At 39.2% G+C, this 23740-nt stretch overlaps 3 protein-coding genes across 9 annotated transcripts; 1 reads left to right on the top strand and 2 right to left on the bottom strand.

The window, feature by feature from the left end:
- Window positions 1-12: 12 nt before the first annotated feature.
- Window positions 13-7127, bottom strand: LOC124386844 (Y-box-binding protein 2-A-like). 3 transcript variants are annotated; one of them, XM_046850831.1, is made up of 10 exons: window positions 6953-7127; window positions 5825-5888; window positions 5683-5716; window positions 3199-3288; window positions 2828-3076; window positions 2545-2630; window positions 2213-2390; window positions 1945-2052; window positions 1520-1586; window positions 13-522 (listed from the first exon to the last, which is right to left on the bottom strand). In XM_046850831.1, the coding sequence occupies exons 1-9, from the start codon at window positions 7029-7031 to the stop codon at window positions 1560-1562; spliced, it is 915 nt and encodes a 304-aa protein (XP_046706787.1). In that variant the 5' UTR covers window positions 7032-7127; the 3' UTR covers window positions 13-522; window positions 1520-1559. The 3 variants fall into 3 exon arrangements, with proteins under 3 accessions (XP_046706787.1, XP_046706788.1, XP_046706789.1); XM_046850832.1 differs by having other exon boundaries at window positions 1948-2052; window positions 6953-7124; XM_046850833.1 differs by lacking the exon at window positions 1520-1586 and having other exon boundaries at window positions 1948-2052; window positions 6953-7126.
- A 1861-nt stretch (window positions 7128-8988) lies between these two features.
- Window positions 8989-12756, top strand: LOC124387343 (eukaryotic translation initiation factor 5A-1). Of its 3 annotated transcripts, none has more exons than XM_046851644.1 (6): window positions 8989-9363; window positions 10671-10846; window positions 11048-11152; window positions 11282-11413; window positions 11515-11587; window positions 12582-12756. In XM_046851644.1, exons 2-5 carry the CDS (start codon window positions 10679-10681, stop codon window positions 11575-11577), a joined length of 468 nt encoding a protein of 155 aa, XP_046707600.1. In that variant the 5' UTR covers window positions 8989-9363; window positions 10671-10678; the 3' UTR covers window positions 11578-11587; window positions 12582-12756. The 3 variants fall into 3 exon arrangements, with proteins under 3 accessions (XP_046707600.1, XP_046707598.1, XP_046707597.1); XM_046851642.1 differs by having other exon boundaries at window positions 12460-12596; XM_046851641.1 differs by lacking the exon at window positions 12582-12756 and having other exon boundaries at window positions 8991-9363; window positions 11515-11777.
- Window positions 12757-12962: 206 nt separating this feature from the next.
- On the bottom strand, window positions 12963-23740 carry LOC124387342 (G protein pathway suppressor 2-like). 3 transcript variants are annotated; one of them, XM_046851638.1, is made up of 11 exons: window positions 23575-23740; window positions 23176-23293; window positions 21923-22032; window positions 20496-20608; window positions 20283-20362; window positions 20066-20145; window positions 19812-19986; window positions 16889-16972; window positions 16666-16742; window positions 16094-16189; window positions 12963-15435 (listed from the first exon to the last, which is right to left on the bottom strand). In XM_046851638.1, exons 2-11 carry the CDS (start codon window positions 23267-23269, stop codon window positions 15349-15351), a joined length of 996 nt encoding a protein of 331 aa, XP_046707594.1. In that variant the 5' UTR covers window positions 23270-23293; window positions 23575-23740; the 3' UTR covers window positions 12963-15348. The 3 variants fall into 3 exon arrangements, with proteins under 3 accessions (XP_046707594.1, XP_046707595.1, XP_046707596.1); XM_046851639.1 differs by having other exon boundaries at window positions 16154-16189; XM_046851640.1 differs by lacking the exon at window positions 16094-16189.

The raw sequence follows: 23740 nt of genomic DNA, 5'->3' as shown, positions 1-23740 counted from the left end.
TATTCTGCAAGGTTTTATAGATATTTCAATTTAATGACATTGCACATAATCCCTTCCAAGTAAATCAACCAAAATAAACAAAAACAAAAAAAAAAAAAAAAGAAAAGAAAAAATAAGAAACAACCAGTTTGCATCTTTTAAATGAATAGGCCTATTGCATTTCCCCACATTTAGCCACTGGTAAAAGGATGGATGCATACTCTATACACACCACCCCTCACACATTCAGTTTTTACCCCCAAACTTAAAGTGCCAAACTGGTTCTCATTTCAGCTGCTCACACCCAAAATCACTGAATTAAAAGGGAGACAATGTAAATATATTGGGCTTTTTGAGCAAGTCTATTTTTAGATCCCCCTTTAAAGACACAAGTCCAAAATATATTTGTCACTCCTCTTCCCTCTCGCTCACCAAATGAAGGGTCTATACTAAAGAGTTCAGGCAAGAGGTATGAAGGAGGGAAGGGTAGTGTGCACATCAGTAGAGGGCTTGCTGAAACACCACCCCAGCTCATCCAGAGACCTTTACAAAACAAGAGAAACAAAAAGCATTATGAAAATTGTAAGGATATGATTACAATTTCAAATGGAATAGTCAATAACGTTTTGTTTAAATCAGACATACCAAAAATTTTCAATATTTCTGCGGCACAATTTAGCAAGGTGGTTAAGCTTAATGTGGGTATAGGACATTAAGCCATTCAGGAGTCGTGTGCCAAACAAACCATTTAGAATTTACATCACAATTTGAACCCCCCCGCCCCCGATTAAAAAAAAAAAAAACCATATCTATCTATCTGTATGCAAAAGTGCTAGTACTATTCTGTAATGTAAATAGCAACTTCTTACATGGTCATGGCAACACTAATTTAACATGGATATAACATCAGTCCACAGAGCATTAAACTATATCTAGCCTGCTTGTTCAATTCAGCACTTGTAGACCAGAGCACAGAATGAACATGAAAGGATTAAGCTTTTAATTAACAAAGTTCTCAGTATGAACTGAATAAGCCTGGTCCTTGATAAGACAGTCAAGGGGACTGCATTGAAATAATATTCCAACCCAACTAACCTCTAATAAAAGAACAGAACCATTAGAGGTACCAATTAAATAAAAGTAATAGTTTTGGCTGTCATTCAGCACTTGTGGCTACAACTCATCTTAAGAAATGCATTCAAAACAAGGTCTGATTGAAAACTGACAGTTTGTCATTTGATTTTAATAAAAATTGTCAATTTGACAATTCCCAATTTACAGTTACACAAAATCCATTTTAGAAAAGTTTCTTATTAAAATTGTACATCAGAAAACATAAGGCTGATTGCTAATTTTTAAACAATGTTAAATAAATCTTTACCATTGGTAAAGAGTTACTATTCCATTTCATGAAATTGGTAGAAGTTTAACTAACTGAACCAGACTAAGCCATCCATTGCATTTTAGCTGCAGCTGTTATAGGAACATTACAATTTTAGATTGCTTGGAACCATTGAACCAGTTTATCCCAGAGTCCCACCTCTTGCCAGGGTCATGAGACTTCCTCCAGGTTATGGAAGTCACGCCACAGGCATGGAATCAGAAGCCTGTAGGGAAGATTTTTCCACATTTTGAAAAGTCATAAACCAAAAAAAATAGATAAGCTTGAATAGCAAATTTAAATCCAACACCATCACTCGGGTATTACAGCAAGCCTGGCTGTAAAAGGAGGAGGGTGGGCTTAAAGTTAACAACCAGACCCTGTAAAAATGTATGGAAATGGCAAGTAAGCAATCAGGCCCATGCTGCCCAATGTGCCTTATGGTGCAGAAGGAATTAATTAATTAAAAAAAAAAAAAAAAAAAAAAAAAGGTACAAATAAATTAAATAAATAAGCCCAAGTATGGTGGAAACTAGTGCAGTACAATGAAAGAACAGGAACGCCTGCAATCAAAATATACTTATTACCTCATCTGCTTTCTGGGATTGTTTCGGTGAGGTTTTGTCATCAGCTGGCTTAGGTTGCATAGTAGGTGAGGCAGGCTCCACTTTGTCCAATTTATCTGCACCATCCTGTCAAGAAACAAACATTGTGGAATTTCCCAATATCCACAGTGCACACTAGACACATGCAAAAATTGGGTGTTCAAACACACACACAAATATTCTCTATACAGCCCACTGACTTTCCAAGTTGACTTTTCTAACCCTCTCCTCAATGGTGATACTTTACTTTAGAAGTTGTCGAGTCAGAATTTCTTTGTCGACGGCGGCTGAATTGTCGACGTGATTTCTGAGCTTGCCCATCAGTTTGCTCGCCATTGCTCTGACCTTCTTTTGAGGTTTCCTTCTGGCCCTCTGCAGGAGCGCCTGACTGAATCTCTCCAGGTGGTGGACGAGGACGGAAAGGCCTGAGAATCACCCACAGATCTTATTTCAATAAGACATTGCCGCAAAAAAGAATTCTAGAAATGAAAGTGGCTTGTTCACCCACTGGGGCATACCCTGATAATGACTTGGATCATGAAGAAAGGGACTAATATTTCAAAATGCATGAAGCCTCACCTGCGGTATCGAGGTCTGAACCTGTTTGGTGGCGGTCTCTGTTGGCTACCATCTGCTACCTCCTTCTGCTCACCTGCTGATTCTCCCTTCAAAAATGAACATTAATCTCAGCTTTTATACACATTTGGATTTTTTTAAATAACCTACACTTTAAAAATGCCTTTAAAAAAAAAAAAAAAAAACACTTGCTCAACAGCTTCTGAATGAATAAATTAAACCAAACCATAATACTAAGACATCCAGAAAATTATACATAAAGGATGCTTTATTTTCATGCACTCACTTCAGTTTGCGGTTGTGAATCTGGTCTCCTGCGCTGACGGCGGCGCCGTGGCCCAGGTTGGGGTGCTCCATTTTGTCCCTCCCCCTCAGAAGTGGGACCAGCAGAGGAATCACCAGCTTTCCCATCATCCTGTGCAGACCGTGCAGGACGAGGAAAGAAGCGTCTGCGAAATCTGCGTTTGTTTGGGGCGTAGCGGCTGCCTTTAACTGGAACCCCTCCTGGACCAGTCACATTAGCAGCCTCTGAGCCCTATGTATTTTTTTATTTTGTAAACAAACAAAAAAACAAGACAATTAAGCTGCTGTATAATAATGCAGGATCAATAATATGCATAATGTAGACAATCTGTGGTATTGTTATAGGTCACTTACTTTAGCTGCTTCAACTACATCAAACTCCACAATCTCCCCATCCCCTACACTCCTGAGAAACTTTCTGGGATTGTTTTTCTTAATGGCCGTCTGTTAAAGTAAGACAAGCATATTTCTTACAATAATAAAAAAAAAAAAAAAAAAAAAGTGCGCACAATTTTTAGGCAAGTTGTATTTTTAAGGATTTTGTTATTGTACATCTACAGTGCTCTTGGTCAATCCAAAATGTTAAACTGTCAAACCTGAACATTTAAGTAGTAAAAGTGAAGTTTTGGCTTTAAGAGAATATCTACATGTATACCATTATTTGGCAACTATTAGTGTGCAGAATTATTATGCAACTAAATAAAAAAAAAAGATTTTTCCATCTCACTTGTCTATTTTCACCTGTTAAAGTGAGAATAATAAACTAACTCAATTTACAAAAACATTTCTGAAATTTCAATAAGAAAACCTCAGTGACCAATACAGCCAGCCTTCTTAACAGTCACAAGCCTTCAATTCACAAAGTCAGCAGTTTCTTGATCTGGTCAGAATCAACTTTTTGTGCTGCCGCAACCACGGCCTCCCAGACACTGTTCAGAGAGGTGTACCGTTTACCTTCACTGTACATTTCCTGCTTAAGAAGGGCCCAAAGGTTCTCAATAGGGTTCAAGTCAGGTGAAGAAGGGGGCCATGTCATTAGCTTCTGATTGAACCATGGGCCCATCCATCTGGTCCGTCAAGAGTCACTCATCTCATCAGTCCACAAAAATTTTAAAAATCTGTCTTCAGATATTTCTTGGCACATTCTTGACATTTTAACTTGTGTTTTGTTCAGAGGTGGTTGGGTTTCAGCCTTTCTTACCTTGGCCATGTCTCTGAGAACTGAACAGCTTGTACTTCTTGACACTCCAGGTAGGTTGCATTTGTGGAATAAGGCAGCACCAGAGGATAATGGGTTCCTGGTAGCTTCATGTTTGATTCTTCTCAAGTCTTTTCTTCGACACGATTCTTGCGACCCTGTTGACTATTTGCTACAAAACGTTTGATGGTTCTGTGATCACGCCCCAATATCTTAGATATTTCAAGAGTGCTGCATCCCTGTGAAAGACTTTACAATTTTTGACTTTTCAGAGTCAGTTAAATCTCTTTTTTGGCCCATTTTTTCTGAGCAGAACAATCTGCCTAATAATTATGCACACCTTGATTATAGGGTGTTGATCTTACACCACGCCCTCCCTAGTTACACAAATCCACATCACCCGATATGCTTTAAATCCAATAAGCATTCAAGTTTATACAGCTTGGACTTGGAAATTATGTATAAAAATGATATGGTCAAAAAAAAAATCACTTGCCCAATAATTGTGCACACTGTACACACACACACAATTCCGTAATACCTGCCGTTACCTCAAAGTAGATTTTTGTTTCTTTAATAGCACAAACCTCTATTACTACAGTAAAATGTTATTTAAAAAAAAAAAAAAAAAAAAAAAAAAAAAAAAAAGATAAAAACCCTGTCCTTAATAATATATGCCCTTCACTTATAAGAAACCCCAAACTGAAATATAACTGAATAAAATGAGGTTTGAATAAAAAAAAATAAAAAACACTGGAAACATCTTCCATAACTATGAAATGTCTCCATTCAGAGAGCTTAACCGCATCAATAATTAAAAATTTACATTATAATTCCAACTACATTAAAATTTGTTTAGTTCAGGCAATGAAATTACATAAAAATGAATTATTTAACATAAGCCTGGTGCATTAGAGTGAACTACCTTTAACGATTTCTAATAAGCCCACTCAAAGCACTGAATACATAGGTTGCTATGGTATAAACTTAAATGATACTGCATGGTTCAGGGCTGTGGGTCAAAAACAGTAAGTGCAACATAAAGGGATCCAATACTCCAGATTCAATTGTAGAAGGTCATCATTCGAGCCCTCGCTATGATGTTCAGCGCGATCACCTAGCTTTAACTGTAGCGCCACAAAACGCAAGAATTTGCTCCTTCACCTGGTACTCAGACAGTAACACATTGAGACAATATTAATGCTCCTATAGTCGAAGTGCTTCTATGACTATCAAAACGATTAGATTCTCATAGCACATGCAAAAATTCAGCTCACTGTCTACACACAAAAAAAGGTTTGATATTGTGATGGTTACATTTCAACCACATACATGTCACCAAATGAATTCTTACCTATTGGACAAACATCATTATCATGTAGTCAGGAAGCTTGTTTTGGCTATAAGAATTTTTGTTTAAGAGCATCACAAAAGCAATTTTTAGTTAATGCTGCTAGACTCAATCATGTGCCTCAATGTGGCAGTCAGAGTTCAGCACATCTCTGATGATCCCAGGACTGATAACTAGTTATTTACAATAGAACCTAGAGTACTTTGACACCATGCTGTATTTGACTGTTACATGCCAACACACACACACACACACACACACACACACACACACACACACACACACTTACCTGATGGACAAATACATCCTCTTTTGTGTCATTTCTACAATAAAATAAAAACAGATTTTCACATAGTTAACCAAATTCAGCATCCAAAAGATGAATATAGTTTTGTTTAAAGCACTAAAGTTTGTTTTTCTCCCACACTTACCTGTTGATGAAGCCATAGCCATTGCGTACATTAAACCATTTCACAGTTCCTTGCACTAAAGTAGCTGCAAAAGCATAAATAAATAAAAAGGGCTGGAATAAATGTCGGACACTTTTGCCTCATGAAACACATCCAGATACAAATCATCTGGCATGTTGTACCAAACGGAGGACTGCGGTCCTGTGTGTAAATAATTAACTATAACATGTGAGTGTGTCGTAAATGTTTTGTTGTTGAACTACAGCGTTCATCTGAAGCCTATTCCAGGTCACCACAAACACCACCAAGCATTCAAACGTGATCTGCTCAGCAGGAGAAACTGCTGAAACAAAATGTGTTACTGCCTATAAAATACTATATGCTCACGAACTCGTGTCTCAACACCTGCGCAGTAAGAAGTCTGCAGGCGTCGGACTGAAGCCTGAAGAACATTCAGGTCACGTAGATAAGCAACAAGCTGCTCAGGAATTAATTTATTTTTTGCACCTTAAATGTTATCTGCAATAGACGCCATTATGGTACTTCAACAGCGTGCATTTGATGTCGCATTGCACTTCTGAAAGCTTGCTATATAGTGTCAGGGATAATTTGGGGATTTTGTCATAAATAAGAGCCTGTTTCACCTTTGAGCTACAGAAAGCAAATAAACCTGAGTCAACTTTTTTTTTTTTTTTTTTTTAAGAACAGAAAATCAAATGCAACATAGATTGCATTTAGACACATGATTAAAAAGTAGCGCACTGGACACACACACACACGCGCACTTAGTCAGTGGCGTGTAAAATTTTTTTAAAGAATAAAATAAACAAAAACAAACAAACGTGCAACACGTGCAAGTATGCTGCGTGTTCCTGAAATGTGGCTCACCACCACCACCACGAAGGTGTCCAACTCTTACACACACTTACACACCACTTTTAAAAACTTTGCTGAATGCATTAGTTTCTCTCTCACTCACACTCTCACTCACACACACGTTTAAAAAGGTTAAAGAAAACACGCCGTGTTAACCAGTCCAGTAAACACGGAGACGAGTCTTAACCTGGGTGGCGTTGCATTGATTTATTTATTTAACTTTACTTTTAATGCAGCAGGACGTAGAGTCTGAATTGTTTGAGAAGTTCCTACCAATCACTTTCCGCTCGGGCTGAGTTGGTTCGGTCGCCGGGGCTGACAGAGGAGCGCCTTGCACTTCTGTGTCGGTCATTTTGGCTCATTTGTCCCCCTCCCTCCTACACGCCAAATAACTTCCCCACAGCCGCCACCTCAATCGCTTTATCCCGAGTCCACGACGGGATTGAGCGCGCGAGCCGCGTCCCTATTGGTCCCCCGCCGACCAATCCGGGCGCAGCAGCGACGCCTTCACCTCATCAATTTGGAGCTGATCAAAGCCCATTACCGGTTCGGCATTTATTAACTCTTCAGCAAGCTTAGTGTATTATGTCTAATTTTTATTTAATTGATTACTGAATATAAAGTAGGCTTCACTCTGCCGTATTCAAAAACCAGTACAACGAGCAGCGGTGCCAAGAATGGATTCATATATTATATATTATATTAATACATGCATTCATAACAACTTAGATTTTGTGGACTTCTCGAAGTTATTCGAGGTAGATGATTATTATATGATTATTATTATTATAGATGATTGGACGAGACTATATTCGGAATTTTGCATCAAAACTACACTAACAAACAGAAAACCTCTGTATATGTAGTATTTATTCTACCGTATAATAATAATGATAATAATAATAATAATAATAATAATAATAATAATAATTGTAATAATAATTGTAATAATTATTATTTTTATCATCACTATTGGTGTCGTAGTAGAAGGTTTTTTTTAAGCTTGCTGGGACAAGATAATTATCATACCTTTATGCAAAACACTGTTTTTAATAATGGAATAAGCCACCAGGAAGAAGGAAAAGAGGAAGACCAAGGAGGAGGTTTATGGATGTGGTGAGAGAAGAAATTCAGGTGGTTGGGGTGAAAGAGGAAGATGTAGAGGACGGGGGTATGGAGATGGATGATCCGCTGTGGAGATGGATGATGGGAGAAGCTGGAAGAAGAAGATTCATGTGTATTAATATCAATATCTTTTACACATTGTATAGATAATGTTAAACTTTATCACTATTAGTACATTTCCTGGTATGTTTTCAGGTCTTCTACAGGTTCAAGACTGAATTCATGATTATATATATATATATATATATATATATATATATATATATATATATATATATATATATAATGTCACTGATGATATGATAGTGTTATTAAATAAATAAAGACATGATATTAGCTCTACGCTGCCCAGTACAGCCATCTGTTAAACTGGTATCCACTCCGAGCCATGAGGGAGAAATTAGCCTCCCTCACTCCTACCCCCTTCCACCAGTAAAAGTACGCTAGACTCAAGTTTCACACAGCTATATTTAACCAAACAACCACAGACCGGCAACACTGGGCTGATCATGACCATGGCTTATGACCTACATTTAGGCTATTATTCAATAGTTGATTATTTCCTTGTGTTTGTAAAAGCAAGTCAAGGACAAGTATTATTATTATTTACATTATTTCAGATACGAAAATCATCGGGTAATATGTGTGTGTAAGGGGGGGGGGTGTCTTTAAAATGATGTACAAGTAAGTCTAATTTAGAAAATTTCCCCTTTGATCTCATCCTAATTAACTATTTTGAATATGCACCTATGCTAAAACAGTGCTCGGCGTATGGCCGCAGTAATGCGCATGTCCGAAAATGAGGAATCGTGGCGTGCGTATCTCAGGCTCCGTAAAGTTTTTGGGGAATACGACATTGCCGTAATCTCTCCGCCCCGGAGATCCAGCGGAACCCATGTGGAAGAATAAAATGGGGGACAAACAAGAACTTCTCGGCTGAGATTATTCAAATCGGATAAAGTTAATACAAACCACTATGAATCACATTTCGACCTGAGAAGTGAGCGATAGCTATAATATATACACAAATATATACATTTGTTTTTTTTACCGCTAAATGGATCAACCAGCCACGAGGCAGAAGAAGGAGGAAAAAAAAAAAAAAAAAAAAAAAAGGCGCGCGCCCCGCGTGTGCACGGGCCCCCGCGCGCGAGCCCCGCCCGGCCCTTAGAATTTAAAGAGCGAAGGGCGAGCGCGCATGCGCGGTGAGGAGGAAACTGCCGAGGTTCGTTTCATGGCTATGTGAGGCTGAGTCAAAGAGAGTGAACGAGAAAAGCTAGCGAGAGTTTGGGGCTCACACTTTTGTCGGCTGCTGACCTGTGTGCGTGTGCTGCCTCGTCAAAGGCTCAGAAGGCTGCTGTCGGCAACGAGAAGGGAAAAAAGAACCGCCTGTAATGACGGTAACGTCCAGAGAGTTGATTTAAGGCAGAAATAGGGGCAGTGCGCAGCCACGAGCAGCCGAGATAAGCGAGTAGTGAAAAAAGTGAGACATCCAGCAAGACCTAACTCAGTTGGTGGCTTGCCCCGTAACGTGTAGGGTGGAGAAGATCACACGCTAGGTAAGTAAACTAGTCCAATGACTGAAATAACCTGCGAACATGGCGCGAGCTCGCTTTTTTTTTCCAGCACTAACATCCTGCTCTAAAATACACGGTTATTTACAGCATCTTTTTCGTGCTTTTTTTTCCCGTCTTGTACGCAGACCTGATCTGATACTCTAGATTTACTTTAGCGGTTTTTCTGAGGCCCTCCGGTTTGGCTTGTGTTTTTTTAGGGATGTGTATGTCGGTATGACAACAAAATTTCTTTAGGCCTCACTTTTTAACTTTTTGCTAAATTGCAAAACATGCCGGGGGTAAAAAAAAAAATACATGTAGGAAGATTTAGGCGTGAGATTTGGCGAGAGCTCAAATGACTGGGCTCACTAGCCCATGGTCGGCCACGCAGCGTCCCGGATTAGCGCCGTTACAGCTCACCTCGTGTTAGCCGTTATAGGCGTTAACGGGATGAAGTTGTGCGCTCACTTTTAGCTCCTTCGCTGGTCCAATGGCTGCGGTGAGCCTGATCGCTGTGCGGGACTCGAGCGTGATGCAGTAGGCCGCAGTGAATGAAAGCCAGGCTCAGTTCAGCCCGCTTTGTTCAATAGTGTGTGTGCGCGTGTGTGTGTGTGTAACTCGCCCGAGCGGGCCTTCGCTTCAGTCCTGCTGACTAGCATGCTAGCATGCTGGCGCCGGTGGATTACCGCCACCGCTAAAGAAATGGAAAATCGTGACCGGCCGAAATGTCAAACGATCATATTTATCGTTATGAAAAATTAAAACCACCGCCGCTCCGCGCACACCCGCGAACACGCTGTTTACACGCCGAGCGCGTGCGAGACAAGCATGACTTGACGTTTGGGCCCTTCCACGTGAGCGCGTGCGCGCCCGACATGCACCGCCACTGCAGGCATTATTCACTCTCAGCACTGCCTGCTAGCAACCAAAACCCGAGACCACACAGATTTCTCTAAACAATCGTTTATTTACATTGGTTTTGAGAAAAGGTGTAGTTTTAAGGATCCCTGCAGCAGCATGGCTAACAGGTGCCAGGGCTGTTACCTAATTTAGCACTGGTGTGTGAGCATGCCAGATGGAATACTATATACACACATAAATATTCCATTGTATATCTTTTCATTTATTTAACCTAACAAAAAAATTAAAAACGAGACTCCCAAAAAGTTGCAATGACGCATCTTTAAAAACACCGTTATTATATGCAGTTTGGCGAAGTTCCCACTTTCTTGGAACGTTCTTCTACCAGCATGATGAGCATCAACTCTAACCTAGGAACTGAATGTAGTTTCATGCTTCTCTGCCCTCAGGATTTAAAATGGCAGATGCAGATTTGGACTTCACGACAGGTGATGCTGGGGCTTCCACCACTTACCCCATGCAGTGTTCTGCCCTGCGCAAGAACGGCTTTGTGGTGCTGAAGGGTCGACCATGCAAGATCGTGGAGATGTCAACTTCCAAAACTGGCAAACATGGACATGCAAAGGTGACTGCTCGTAGTGAATAGATAAAACTAATAGCTTTTAGATTCTAGGTGCCTCGGCTTTCAGAATGTAATTAATGAAATGCATCTTATTGTGTGCACTGTTACTGAATAGTTAGTGTTGACACCATGCAGCTCATCAAAAGATACAAAAGGATTTTAGATCGAAATGAAGTTTATTAACTCTTGTGTTTTTGTTTAAAGGTCCACATGATTGGCATCGACATTTTCACTGGCAAAAAATATGAAGATATCTGTCCCTCAACTCACAATATGGATGTCCCCAACATCAAGAGAATGGACTATCAGGTAGTGAACATCTGAAACCACTGATCAATGGCCAGAGAGATCTGCACATGTTGGGTTTTTTGACATATTGCCATTTGCGATGTTTTAAAAATGTCTTGCACTCTTTTCGAATTCTACTTCTATCCACAGTTGATTGGCATCACAGATGGCTACCTGTCCCTGCTCCAGGACAGTGGTGAGGTCAGAGAAGACCTGAAAATGCCTGAGGGAGACCTGGGTAAAGAGATTGAGAGCAAGTATGATGCTGGAGAGGAGATCCTGGTAAATACCTTTTGACTCTGCTCTACTTTTAGCCGCACGTCTTTTACGAGTGCATTTATGTAACTCTGGACTAATTGTTCCCTTTGCTTCTTGTTTTTCAGATCAGTGTCCTGTCTGCAATGAATGAGGAGGCTGCAGTGGCCATTAAAGCCATGACTAAATAAAACGCAGCAGGTACACGGGGCTCTCGTGTCTGTGTGTGTATGCATGCTCACCTGCTAGAGAGTAACTGTGCTACGCTAGTGTGCCAACAGCAAAGCACTAATCCAAGTGTTTACGTTCTATTCCAGCAGTTAATTTTTTTTTCCACGCAAATAATTATCCATGTGGTGAAATCAATAAAATATACTATTTAGTTCAAAAACTTTTCAGTGTGTTCACTCAACATATTCGTATTCTGGGGATCTACAACTATACAACACAATGTACAAACCTCACTATTAAAACAAAACAGGAAAATGGTTTGCTCTTTGCACACTGGTGCTTGCATGACCACCCTAGTAACAAAGATGGTAAAAGATACATTCTATGTATTTTACATTGTTCTGTACACCATAACACTTATGATGGATGAACAAATTGTACATAGGATGTTATGTATGTTCTGTATTTTGTACTGCCTGTATTACATTTGTTTTATCTTGGTGGGGTTAATTGTTAAAAAAAAAAAAAAAAAGCATCTTGGCTGCTGCTATATAGAACCTATTAACCCTTAATCTCTGGTATATTAGGCATGAATATTAGAATGATCTCTGTAGCCACAGCAAGTGTGTGCACAGAGTTATAAACCATTTGTTCAAACATCTGATTGATGATCGCATATGCGTCCATTTCTAAAACCTTTCCCAGAAAAATCTCATCAGAAATCCAAAACGTGGACAATTATCCTGTCAAGAAGTCATTCTGGATTTATATTGCAGAGTTAAAACTATTTTTGATCATTCTAGTTACTCATGCTATCCATTTTCCTTTCCCTCTGATTTCTTAATTATACATTTCCCTCTTTTATATACATTTCTATCTTTTCATCCCCTCACCTCCCTTAGTTGTATTCAACCCCTTTTGTTTAGTTTAGGTTTTTTTTTGTTTTTTTTTTCTTCCCCATTCTGACTTGCTCCCTTACTCCTGCCTGTTCTTCCTGTCCCTTCCCTTTCTCACTTTCTCTCAGGTATTGGCAAGATGCACTGGACCTGGACAGAAGGAGAGAATTATGCCTCAGCAATGCTATTCCCCCTGTTTTTTTTTTTTTTTTCTCTTTTTTTTAATTCTTTGTTCTTTTCCCCTTTATGTACTTGTTTGGGTTGAAAAAAAATTGAAGGAAAAAAATAAATAATTGGAAATCATGGCAAATGAAATATCTCTGTAAATACACTGAATATACATTAATCAACAATATTTTGAATGTATATATTAGAGGAAAAAAAAGGCAGAATGACACATGAGCTCTTTAGCTTTGGGAACTGTAAAGGCACATCATATGTATTATACTAAAATGAGTGTCTGTTCTCATTTTGTCTTTGACTTGTTCTTTGATTTCCTTTTTTTTTTAATATATATTTGCATTTGTCCCATTTACCACAATTTTTCCCCATTTTCAATTGGTGTGCAGAAGCCAGTACTAATATGGGCACTGTGGTGAAAGACGAGACTGCAATAGCTGTAGTGTGGTCTCTTCTCTCTTCACCTATTCCTTTATCTTCTGGTAGTCAAAATATTGAAGATGGGGCAGCCATCCTGATACTGAGTTAAACGGGTGTATTTAGTTAAAAGATTTTCCTGTTTACACATTTTTTTAAGCATTGGGCACATAAAAGAATCAGATTAGAGTAATGGTTTCACCAAATGTTGGAAACTGTAGTCTTAAAATGAATTGTCTGTATAAGATCATTGGTAAGGGAGTCATTCTGTTCCTAAGCAAAGAAGAAATGGAACACTGGGGGAGTGTGGTAGCAGGCAATGATTTCTGTCTCTGTACATTCTCTGGCTTGGAGAGAACCACGATGTACAATTGTCATTCTCTTACCACCTTATAAAAGAGGCTATACTCCAGTGATGATTTTAATTTGGTGAATCCCCCTGTCCCTGTGGGTTCAGCTTTTTACGCTGACTCGTATCTGAACTTGGTGTTGAAATAAGTTCTTTTTACTTTCATATTACCTAAGCAAAACTTTTGTTTGTACCCTGACTGTGATAAACAGCTGTATTAAACCAAGAGATTCTCATACCCTAATATTAAAATGAGCACCTACATGTTGCCTTTTTCTGTTTGTGTCTGCTGGGCATTCGTTATTGCAACACAGTGTATGCTGGCGTTGTACAGGAATACTGAAACTCTTAACAAGCAAAATATTTGCGTTAATAGAAAAAAGATATTCAAACTGCATTCAAATAAATAGACAGAATAATCTTAGTTTGAAGGAAATGTACTTTGGCTTTCTATCAAATAGAATTGTAGACATATTGGAAGTGAAGAACAGTAAAGCGAGTGATTGGAAAAGAAAAAATGTAATTATCCAGAACCCAAAAATACAGGAAACAAACATTTCCATATTAAATATGATATAATCTTAACCCCAGTGTGAAAACCATCTGCATGGTGTATGTCTTAATGTATGGTCTTCTGGTAGGAAAAGTGTTATTTCTGTAAATTTTCAGATGAAATATTTAGGTGACAGCCCTAATAAATCTAGTTAACTGAAATATACATTCTTCATTTACCTTTGCAGAAAGCAAGCATTGTAAGAACACAGGAGATGGGGGGAACATGGGTGAGGCTTTCAGGCAGAGGTGGTTAATATCTGAGAGGGTTAAAAAAAAAAAACTGCTCAAGCCAATTTAGGTTTACATGTTAGTTGGGTCATGTGCCATTTTTCTTAGGGGGGGGGAGTTAGGCTCTTTTAGCACACACTATTTAAATTAAGGAGCTGCTACAGAAAAATGCACAAAGATTGGTAGTGTAATATTATGTAGAGATTATTAAGTCACTATAATCATGTTAGTGATCATTCATTGATAATTGATGATTTGGGGCTCTTTATTTGCCGTGCTAAAGGCCAAGGCGTGGTTTAGTACATTTATCTTTCTCTCCATGAACAGGCTAGGCTAGATTGCAAGGTCTCAGGTGTTTTTGCTTTCCTCGAAATGAGCACTTACAGAGACATCTTGCACTTTTTACAATTGCGAATTGATTTAAGAATCTTTGTGCATGTGGGATTCCTTTTAAAACCTTGTCTTTAATACTCAGAGCAGCCTCCCATTAAATCTAAATCATTTTTTTTTAACTACAAGATGTTTTACTGTGGGAGAAGCCATCTTTTTCAAATTTTCCCTCAGGTTGTCATTGATCTTGGCCTGATCGTACATGAAGCTTTTTTTTTTTTTTTTTTGGGAAGGCGACAGCAGAGAACAAGGGAAAGACACGTAAAAAAAAATAAAAAATTCCAAAATTAAGAATTACTAGGCATGTTTATCAAATATAATGGTGTAAAAACAACTGGAACTTCTACAGTGCTAATAAACGTCTGTTTAGGTAAATCTTTCCAATTGGCATCTATTTTTACAAGTCATGTCCGTATGAAAATACGTACAGGAAATGTAAAACACAGTTCCTGCTTTAATGCATTTATTTTGTCTGAACAAAATTGGACAATTCTATCACACTTGAACAGATGTCTTTAATCCATGTTTATTTACTTTTGACAACAAATGTATCCATTATACAAAAGAAAAAACTATTGAGCAAGTTCTTGCACTTAATGTTTTTAAGAGAAGCCACAAAATATCTATATGAAAAGTGTATTTACATTTTAGAGACACAGAAATCAGACCTGTACAGTTATAAACATTATTTCCCCCTCTCTGTGATGGGCATTTTGGTTACAGGTCCACAGGGGGAAAAAAAATTTAAACATTTTGTTTATGTGGTCTGCTTTTGGTTACTTGCTATGGTGATAGAATCTTTGTCCAGCTTGTGGGTGGGAGAGGAAAGCGTGACGGGGAGCTGGCTGAGGAGAGCTCAGAGCCTGACAAATGCACACAGAAACATTAGTGTTTAGCAAGTAAAATGCATCCAAATGATTTATATCTAGAAATAAAACCAAGGTAACATACAGTCAGTCAGAGTGAGACAGCTATAAATAACCATTTTCTTATCACCTTACTGAGCTAAAGGAATGATATTTGAGTGTCAATTTATATATACTGATGAATGGGAATGGGTCGAGGCACAAGAGGAATTCGATGATCATGTTAATAAGAAATTTAATGAAAAACCTTTGTGTAGAAAAAAATATATTTATTAAAACTAATTCTAAAACTAAATCTCATTACTTCGTCTATATGTGAATTTACACTGGACAGAATTCTAAATGTGTGTGTGTGTGTGTGTGTGTGTATATATTATTTATATATATATATATATATATATATATATATATATATATATATATATATATATATATATATATATAAATCACTAACAAAAAATTGAGGTGCTGGCAAAAGACCACAGTATGCACGAGGTAATCCATAGCTAGGTGCGAGTTAAGAGAACTTTAATGCAATTTTAGTGTGTTACACAAATGATGTTAAATCATTTTAAAAGTTATTTAAATAGTAACTAGAGATAGAACATTATTTAAAGAGTTCACTGAGATAAAACATATTGCTCAGTGAGCTCACCTTTGCATTAGGAATCTGAACAGCCAGTGAAGGTGTAGGCAGCAGACCTGCAGCACTTACATGAAGAGCCTGTGCATGTATAGGCCTCAGGGCACCCTGTAATACACACACACCTAAATATGTAGACATACCTCGCTTGTCAAGCAGTGTATGCAAATTTCATATGTATATGTAGCACCTATTGCACTCTGTTACACTGGCTTTAAGTTTGTCAAGATTTTAGGCATTTAAGTTGATTAGGACTTTTTGCTTTCTAACAGAAAAGCTCCTCACTGCTCGAATGTATGGTACATGCTAATGCGTAAAAACTATTCAGACCAGCGTTGAGCAGTTCACAACCAGGACTGTATGAAATGGCTCTTAAAAAAATCTATAAGGACAGTTAATGGCAAGCCTCAGCTTGCCTTGTGAGTGTGTGCATAGGTTGGGTTAGAACAAAACTCACACTGTGTCAGTCATTTATACAGGCACCACAAGCGTATGCAAAGGTTCCACCACCATTTCATTCTTTGGTGCAAGTAGGTTTATAAGAAGAAACTGCAACCTGAAATAAAACGTTTTTTTTTTTTTACCGAGTCAGTGAAACCAGACTGCTGATTGGCATGTTCCAGCTGCTTCTGAAGGGGTATACTGGCACTGGGGAGAAATCCTGCCATAGTCAAAAATAAGTGAGTAAACAGTGAATAAAGCATGTAGGATCGTTCATTACTTAGTGATAAGCAGAAAACCAGGAGATTTTAACACCTAGCAATACACATTCAGCAAAAAATATCATATAAGAAAATAAGTCTTTACCTGGCTGGGAAGCAAAGTGGCTGTGGACAGCGTAACCCTGTGGCTGATGGGACAGATACGGCATGGTCTGGTATGGTGAAGCACCTTTAGGGAAAAGGTACAAATACACCCAGTGAGCAGCAATACTTTGGAGAAAACAGTTGATGAAGTTGACAAGAGATCGTAGGAGAATGACCACATAGTTTCAGGCTGACAGGAAGTCTATGGTGAAGAAAATAACTTTTTTTTTTTAAGAAGCATATCAGAATGTGCAACACATCCAACCTTGAGGCAGATAAACTACAACAGCAAAAGATCACAACAGGTATCACTCCTGTCTGCCAAGCTACAGTGGGCTCAAGTAAACCATGACTGGACAATCACCTTGTCAAGACTTGTGATTTCTGTTACAATGTTCCTCTTGTGGATTAATAAAATGCAGTCTTCTCCACTCTACACAAATCTTAGGGTCAGAATTTGGCATCCACATCCTAAATCCATGAACCTAGCCTGTCTTGTGTTAAAAGTTCAGTCTGGTATAATGGTGTGGGAAATGGTTTTTTTGGCTCTTTAAAACCGATCCAGGATGGTTCGAATGTGATAACCTATCAGAGTATGGTTGCTGAAAGTGAGTATCCATTTATGGCCACAATTCCACCTTGTAATGGTTACTTTAAATGTGATAACACTCTATAAAACAAAGCACGTCTCTTCAGTCGCCAGATCTGATTCTGATCCCCCGTATGTGTCTGTAGTGCATACAAACGCTGTACAAACCCCAAAGCTGAACTATAGCTGAAACAAGGGATAAAATACTTCACTGCATCCATATTACCATACCAACTCTAGTGGATAAGAAAACAATTTGCTAGGAGTCTCATTATGCACACAACAGTAGTGTAAGAAAGTGTTGCATGTGCGACTGCTTATTCGCATTATATGCCAATGTGCGAACTATTGGCTAAGAATAGCAGCAACTCATTAACTGAAATATGTATTTAAGGTGTTTGCATTAGAAAGTAAACAAACAGAGAAGCCAGATCATGTGACATGCCTGGTAAGTTAATGCCATTTAATTACTTCTTATTAGTGTTGCTGGGGATACTGTATTTACAGACAAATATCCCTTGATCAAATTGAGTTCTGCATTGTCACTTACTTTCAGTAGGCTTAAATTTTTGCAAGCTCAGACATTAATATGGATGTAAATGTGTGTATATACACACGCACGCACGCACGCACGCACGCACGCACGCACGCACGCACGCACGCACGCACGCACGCACACACAGTATAGACCAAAAGTTTGGACACACCTTCTCATTCAAAGAGTTTTCTTTATTTTCATGACTATGAAAATTGTAGATTCACACTGAAGGCATCAAAACTATGAATTAACACGTGGAATTATATACATAACAAAAAAGTGTGAAACAACTGAAAATGTGTCATATTGTAGGTTCTTCAAAGTAGCCACCTTTTGCTTTGATTACTGCTTTGCACACTCTTGGCATTCTCTTGATGAGCTTCAAGAGGTAGTCACCTGAAATGGTTTTCACTTCACAGGTGTGCCCTGTCAGGTTTAATAAGTGTGATTTCTTGCCTTATAAATGGGGTTGGGACCATCAGTTGTGTTGTGCAGGAGTCAGGTGGATACACAGCTGATAGTCCTACTGAAAGTGTCCCCAAGTGCAGTCACAAAAACCATCAAGCGCTACAAAGAAACTGGCTCACATGCGGACCGCCCCAGGAAAGGAAGACCAAGAGTCACCTCTGCTGCGGAGGATAAGTTCATCCGAGTCACCAGCCTCAGAAATCGCAGGTTAACAGCAGCTCAGATTAGAGACCAGGTCAATGGCACACAGAGTTCTAGCAGCAGACACATCTCTACAACAACTGTTAAGAGGAGACTGTGTGAATCAGGCCTTCATGGTAGAATATCTGCTAGGAAACCACTGCTAAAGAAAGGCAACAAGCAGAAGAGACTTGTTTGGGCTAAAGAACACAAGGAATGGACATTAGACCAGTGGAAATCTGTGCTTTGGTCTGATGAGTCCAAATTTGAGATCTTTGGTTCCAACCACCGTGTCTTGAACGGATGGACTCTACATGCCTGGTTCCCACCGTGAAGCATGGAGGAGGAGGTGTGATGGTGTGGGGGTGCTTTGCTGGTGACACTGTTGGGGATTTATTCAAAATTGAAGGCATACTGAACCAGCATGGCTACCACAGCATCTTGCAGCGGCATGCTATTCCATCCGGTTTGCGTTTAGTTGGACCATCATTTATTTTTCAACAGGACAATGACCCCAAACACACCTCCAGGCTGTGTAAGGGCTATTTGACCAAGAAGGAGAGTGATGGGGTGCTGCGCCAGATGACCTGGCCTCCACAGTCACCGGACCTGAACCCAGTCGAGATGGTTTAAGGGTGAGCTGGACCGCAGAGTGAAGGAAAAAGGGCCAACAAGTGCTAAGCATCACTGGGAACTCCTTCAAGACTGTTGGAAGACCATTTCAGGTGACTACCTCTTGAAGCTCATCAAGAGAATGCCAAGAGTGTGCAAAGCAGTAATCAAAGCAAAAGGTGGCTACTTTGAAGAACCTAGAATATGACATTTTTCAGTTGTTTCACACTTTTTTGTTATGTATATAATTCCACGTGTTAATTCATAGTTTTGATGCCTTCAGTGTGAATCTACAATTTTCATAGTCATGAAAATAAAGAAAACTCTTTGAATGAGAAGGTGTGTCCAAACTTTTGGTCTGTACTGTATACACACACACACACACACACACACACATTTTTTACCACTGCCACCATTTGGAAACAATTATATATAAGTGTGAGGGAGAATAATGCTCAATTTTTGAAGTTTTTACCACTTTAAAACCTAGATTTTTCTGTAAGTGGCTTTTTTTTTTTTTTTTTTTTACAAACATACCGGCTCTGAGCTGCGTTCCCGAAAAGCTGATGGGGACTGATGCGGCTGGGCCATAGGAGGAAGGATGCTGAGTCTGCGTGACTGCATATGCCTCATGAACCGCAGGGTTGGCTGCAAACTGAGCATGCTCAGCAGAGCCTGAAGTGAAAGCAGGTTGTCCGGGGAAGTGACGGCCCTAATGAACACAAACAATGATCGCTCACAGACTGAAACCAGCAGTATAATAAATAAAAGGCTACACAAATCGTACTCACTGGGATACCAGGTGTCTGAAACAACTGTTTACCACGTTCTGCCAACAGACTTCCAGGCCTGCTGTGACTCACAGGACTGCCTGAAAGACAGCAACATATACAACATTTAAATAATAAAACTATACACCATCATCCGTAGTCAAGAGTCAAAGAGTGTGACCAACACCAATGACTCTTTTACAGGCAGAAGAAGCACCAAAGGATCACTAAACCTCACCTTGCAAGCTGAGAAGGTGCTGTCCTGAATGCAGAGGTAAACTGGATTGGTAACTGGCTGAAGTCAGTGTTGTAATATCACTGCCAAAGAGAGGAAGTGTACATTAGGGACCCAAGTAATTAAATATGAAGTATCCTCTAAACATGCAGCACAAAAGAATGACACTGTTAAATCTCGCACGGCAAATCAAACTACACACAATTTCTCACACACCTTTGCTCCTTCCTTCGACGCTTCTCCTCCTCGTGAAGGACTTTTTTAAGTTGCAGGAACAGTTGATGTTTCTCCTCCTGCAAACCCTGCAGTTTCTCCCCCATCTTCTGAACCTGAAAGGCAACACACACTTTGCTATACAAGCAACTTTTTGGTCTTTAAACACGTGTCCTATGCTTGAGCAATGCTTTTGGCAACAGCCATCATTTTCTGAACGTATAACAAAAGACTTTTCTCAATTGCAACAAACTAAATATTCTCTGGAAATGTGCTCAGTGAGTATACTTATAGAGCAGCTGCGTTTTTATTGGCGCTTTATGAGAATTCTTTTTAGTCTATGAAAATAATGACAAAGCTGCTACAGATTACGGAACTCGTTTCTGGAAAAAATAAAAAATAAATTGCTTGTGAATCTATTTGTGGAGGAACATTGTATAACGTGTAGTGTTGTACTCTTCCTCAGTGAGTTGAAAGTGTGCAAGGAGTGCCAAAAAACACATTCAGGGAGAATTCATGATCTCAAACCACATAAGTCACACTAAATAATATACCTAAAGAGTATAATAGTATAATGCCTAAATAATGACACTATCAAATTAGTCACTGAGAGGGGCTCATCTTGAAGCTATATAACTGTTAGGTCTTTGTGTTACTTTCAGACAATTGTGTAATTGTGCCTTAGCTCTACAGCTAAAATGCAGTAAAAAAATCCTACACTAGAGGATTGAGCACCCTCACCTAATATAACTTAGACTGGAATACAAACGATATGAAGAAATTCACCAACACCCCCTGTCTATTGAACTGGCTAGCTATCGTGTTCTCGAGGTCAAAAACTGAACAACTGAGTAAGAACACAAAGTCCATAATGAGCTTGAATCAGATCGCCACCACTTAATCAAAAATCACCCCTAAAATCAGAAAACAAATGCCTTAAATGCTCGGCCAGGAAAAAAACACTTATCGCACTTATAATCAGAATCTTCAGTTGTCTCGCTGTCTTTAACTCCTGCCTTTTACTTTGTAATCAGTCTTATTTCATGTATTAATTCTAACTATTACATAATCATCAGGGAGACTCACAGCAGCCCAGGTACCTCATATTAAACCCCATTTCATTGTCCACTGACTCAATAATTATGTTTATTTAGTTTAGAAAAAAACCCTATGCACTGTAGCATTGATTTATACAGTAAGACAAAATATTTGATTGATTTGCCTACAGCTCAGTTATTTCAAGATAGAAACAATAGATTCTAGCAAACTGTAAACCATTTTAATAACAAGATTTCAAATCCAGTCTTGGTCAGTATCACATGCACTTTCCCTTCTATATACACTGAAAAGATGTACCTCTGGAACCTGAAAGCGTCACACAAAACACACACAACCAAGGTAGTAACTAATTCCACTTTGAACTCCCTCACCTGCTCTTTTGTTTCCTCCAGTGACATTCTTTCCTCCATCTCTTTTGTCCTTTTCCGCTCTTCTTCCTCTTTCATCTTCTGCTCCATCATTTTGTCCACTTCTTCTTCCTCTGTAAATAAAGATCAATCGTACATTTACCTCTCTAAATTCAAGATCAAACCGTCGGCAGTTGTGAGTTCATACCTCAGGATATTTTCGAAGCAGGGTTGCTAGTGAAATGGGATAAGACCAGATTGGACTAGTTTTTAGGTTTAGATAAGGATGCAGGTGGAAAAGTAAGTTTGTGGATTGGGTTTTCAGACTAATCTGTGTTCGTATTTTACAGCAAACAATGTAGTGAAACAAAGGTAAAGTCTAAATGCTGACACACAGCATGTCTATGATGTGTTATAATCTTGTAGTGGAAGCTATACAGACATTACAGATCTTTTGGTCATTGTTTTGCACAGGTTTAAGAGAAATCAGTGCATCGTTATATTAAGTAACCGGGCATGAAGTGACCCAATTGAAAAGAAATGCTTATGCATTTTTATCTATTTTATAAATATAAATATATAGTCACTATTCTATCATATAGCATAGTATCTCCCAAGCATGGGGCATGGCTTTGGAGATGAAGTTGTGTTGGACGTTTTGGCTGAGACCAGACAACCCTGGTCAGAGAGATTCTGTGCATAGCCCTTAAAGTACGAGGTAGTAGTTTCGAGACTAGTTTTGGCAGATGGCAGTACAAGGCTGCATGCACATTCACAGGGAGCACTCACCTTCATAAGTTAGTGTGGCAAAATACATCGTCCTGTGTACATCAGGAGCTGTACAACTAGTGCTATTCTGAGCACGTGTGCACTCTGAGCTCTCCTCACGCATTAGTCTCTCACTTACGCACCCACCCTAGATTTGGCCCCCTTCCTGAAGGTAAATATCTGGCTCGAAGGTCACTGTTTTGACACCATAGCAGAGATCCATCACGAATAGCAGAAGGTGCTTGACAGACTTCGAAAAAAAGACTTCCAGGACACATCTAGAAGTGCTGGAAGCGCTGTATCGCTGTGCAAGGGGACTATTTTGAAGGTGATAGTGTGTAAACGTAGTTAAATAAAGTACCTTCTTTGGAAACTTTTTGATACCACTTCGTATGATTAGGCAATATTGTATGCTGGACCAACGCAGATACATTTGAAGGTTTTGTTTGTTATTGAACACTGTAGGCGTGTAGGAGGAGAAAGCAATCAGCTGATCCTGCATGCTGTACCTTGTCTCTTGCGCTCTCTCTCCCTCATGATGTGTTTGTGTAAGGCTCTGGCCATGGCGTTGGACAGTTTCGGTCTCTCCAACAGAGCAGGCATGGTGATGGGGAGCGGAGGGGCCAGCTAAACACCAAACACACACACACACACACACACACACACACACACACACACACACACAAAACATTATTTACTCTCTTCACTACAGCCACACACTTTATATATATTTGACACAGCATACAATACTCGTGCCATTGTTCATCACCAAACCTTATAAATGACATTTATGAGACAAAGAAAAACTAGACAGCTACAGAACACACATGTAACTCCAGCTCAGAGCTAACCGTGCGATTTGTCACAAAACAATTAATACATACTAATAACCGAGCATGAGAACTTACCTTCGGTTTCTTGGAAAGCTCTAAAAGAACTACGAATGGTCGTTACCTCCTCAAACACACGACTAACAATATTTTTAGGGTGTAGTAATCTGCTTGGTGTAGCTTTGACTTGTTTTTGAGAGGCGTGCAACTACATCCGTTGTCACACTGAACTTCTAAGTTCCTC

The sequence above is a fragment of the Silurus meridionalis genome, chromosome 6, assembly GCF_014805685.1.
Source record: "Silurus meridionalis isolate SWU-2019-XX chromosome 6, ASM1480568v1, whole genome shotgun sequence".
Taxonomy (NCBI): Eukaryota; Metazoa; Chordata; class Actinopteri; order Siluriformes; family Siluridae; genus Silurus; species Silurus meridionalis.
The sequence above is the reverse complement of the archived record's forward strand: the minus strand, read 5'-3'. Positions and strand labels throughout refer to the sequence as shown.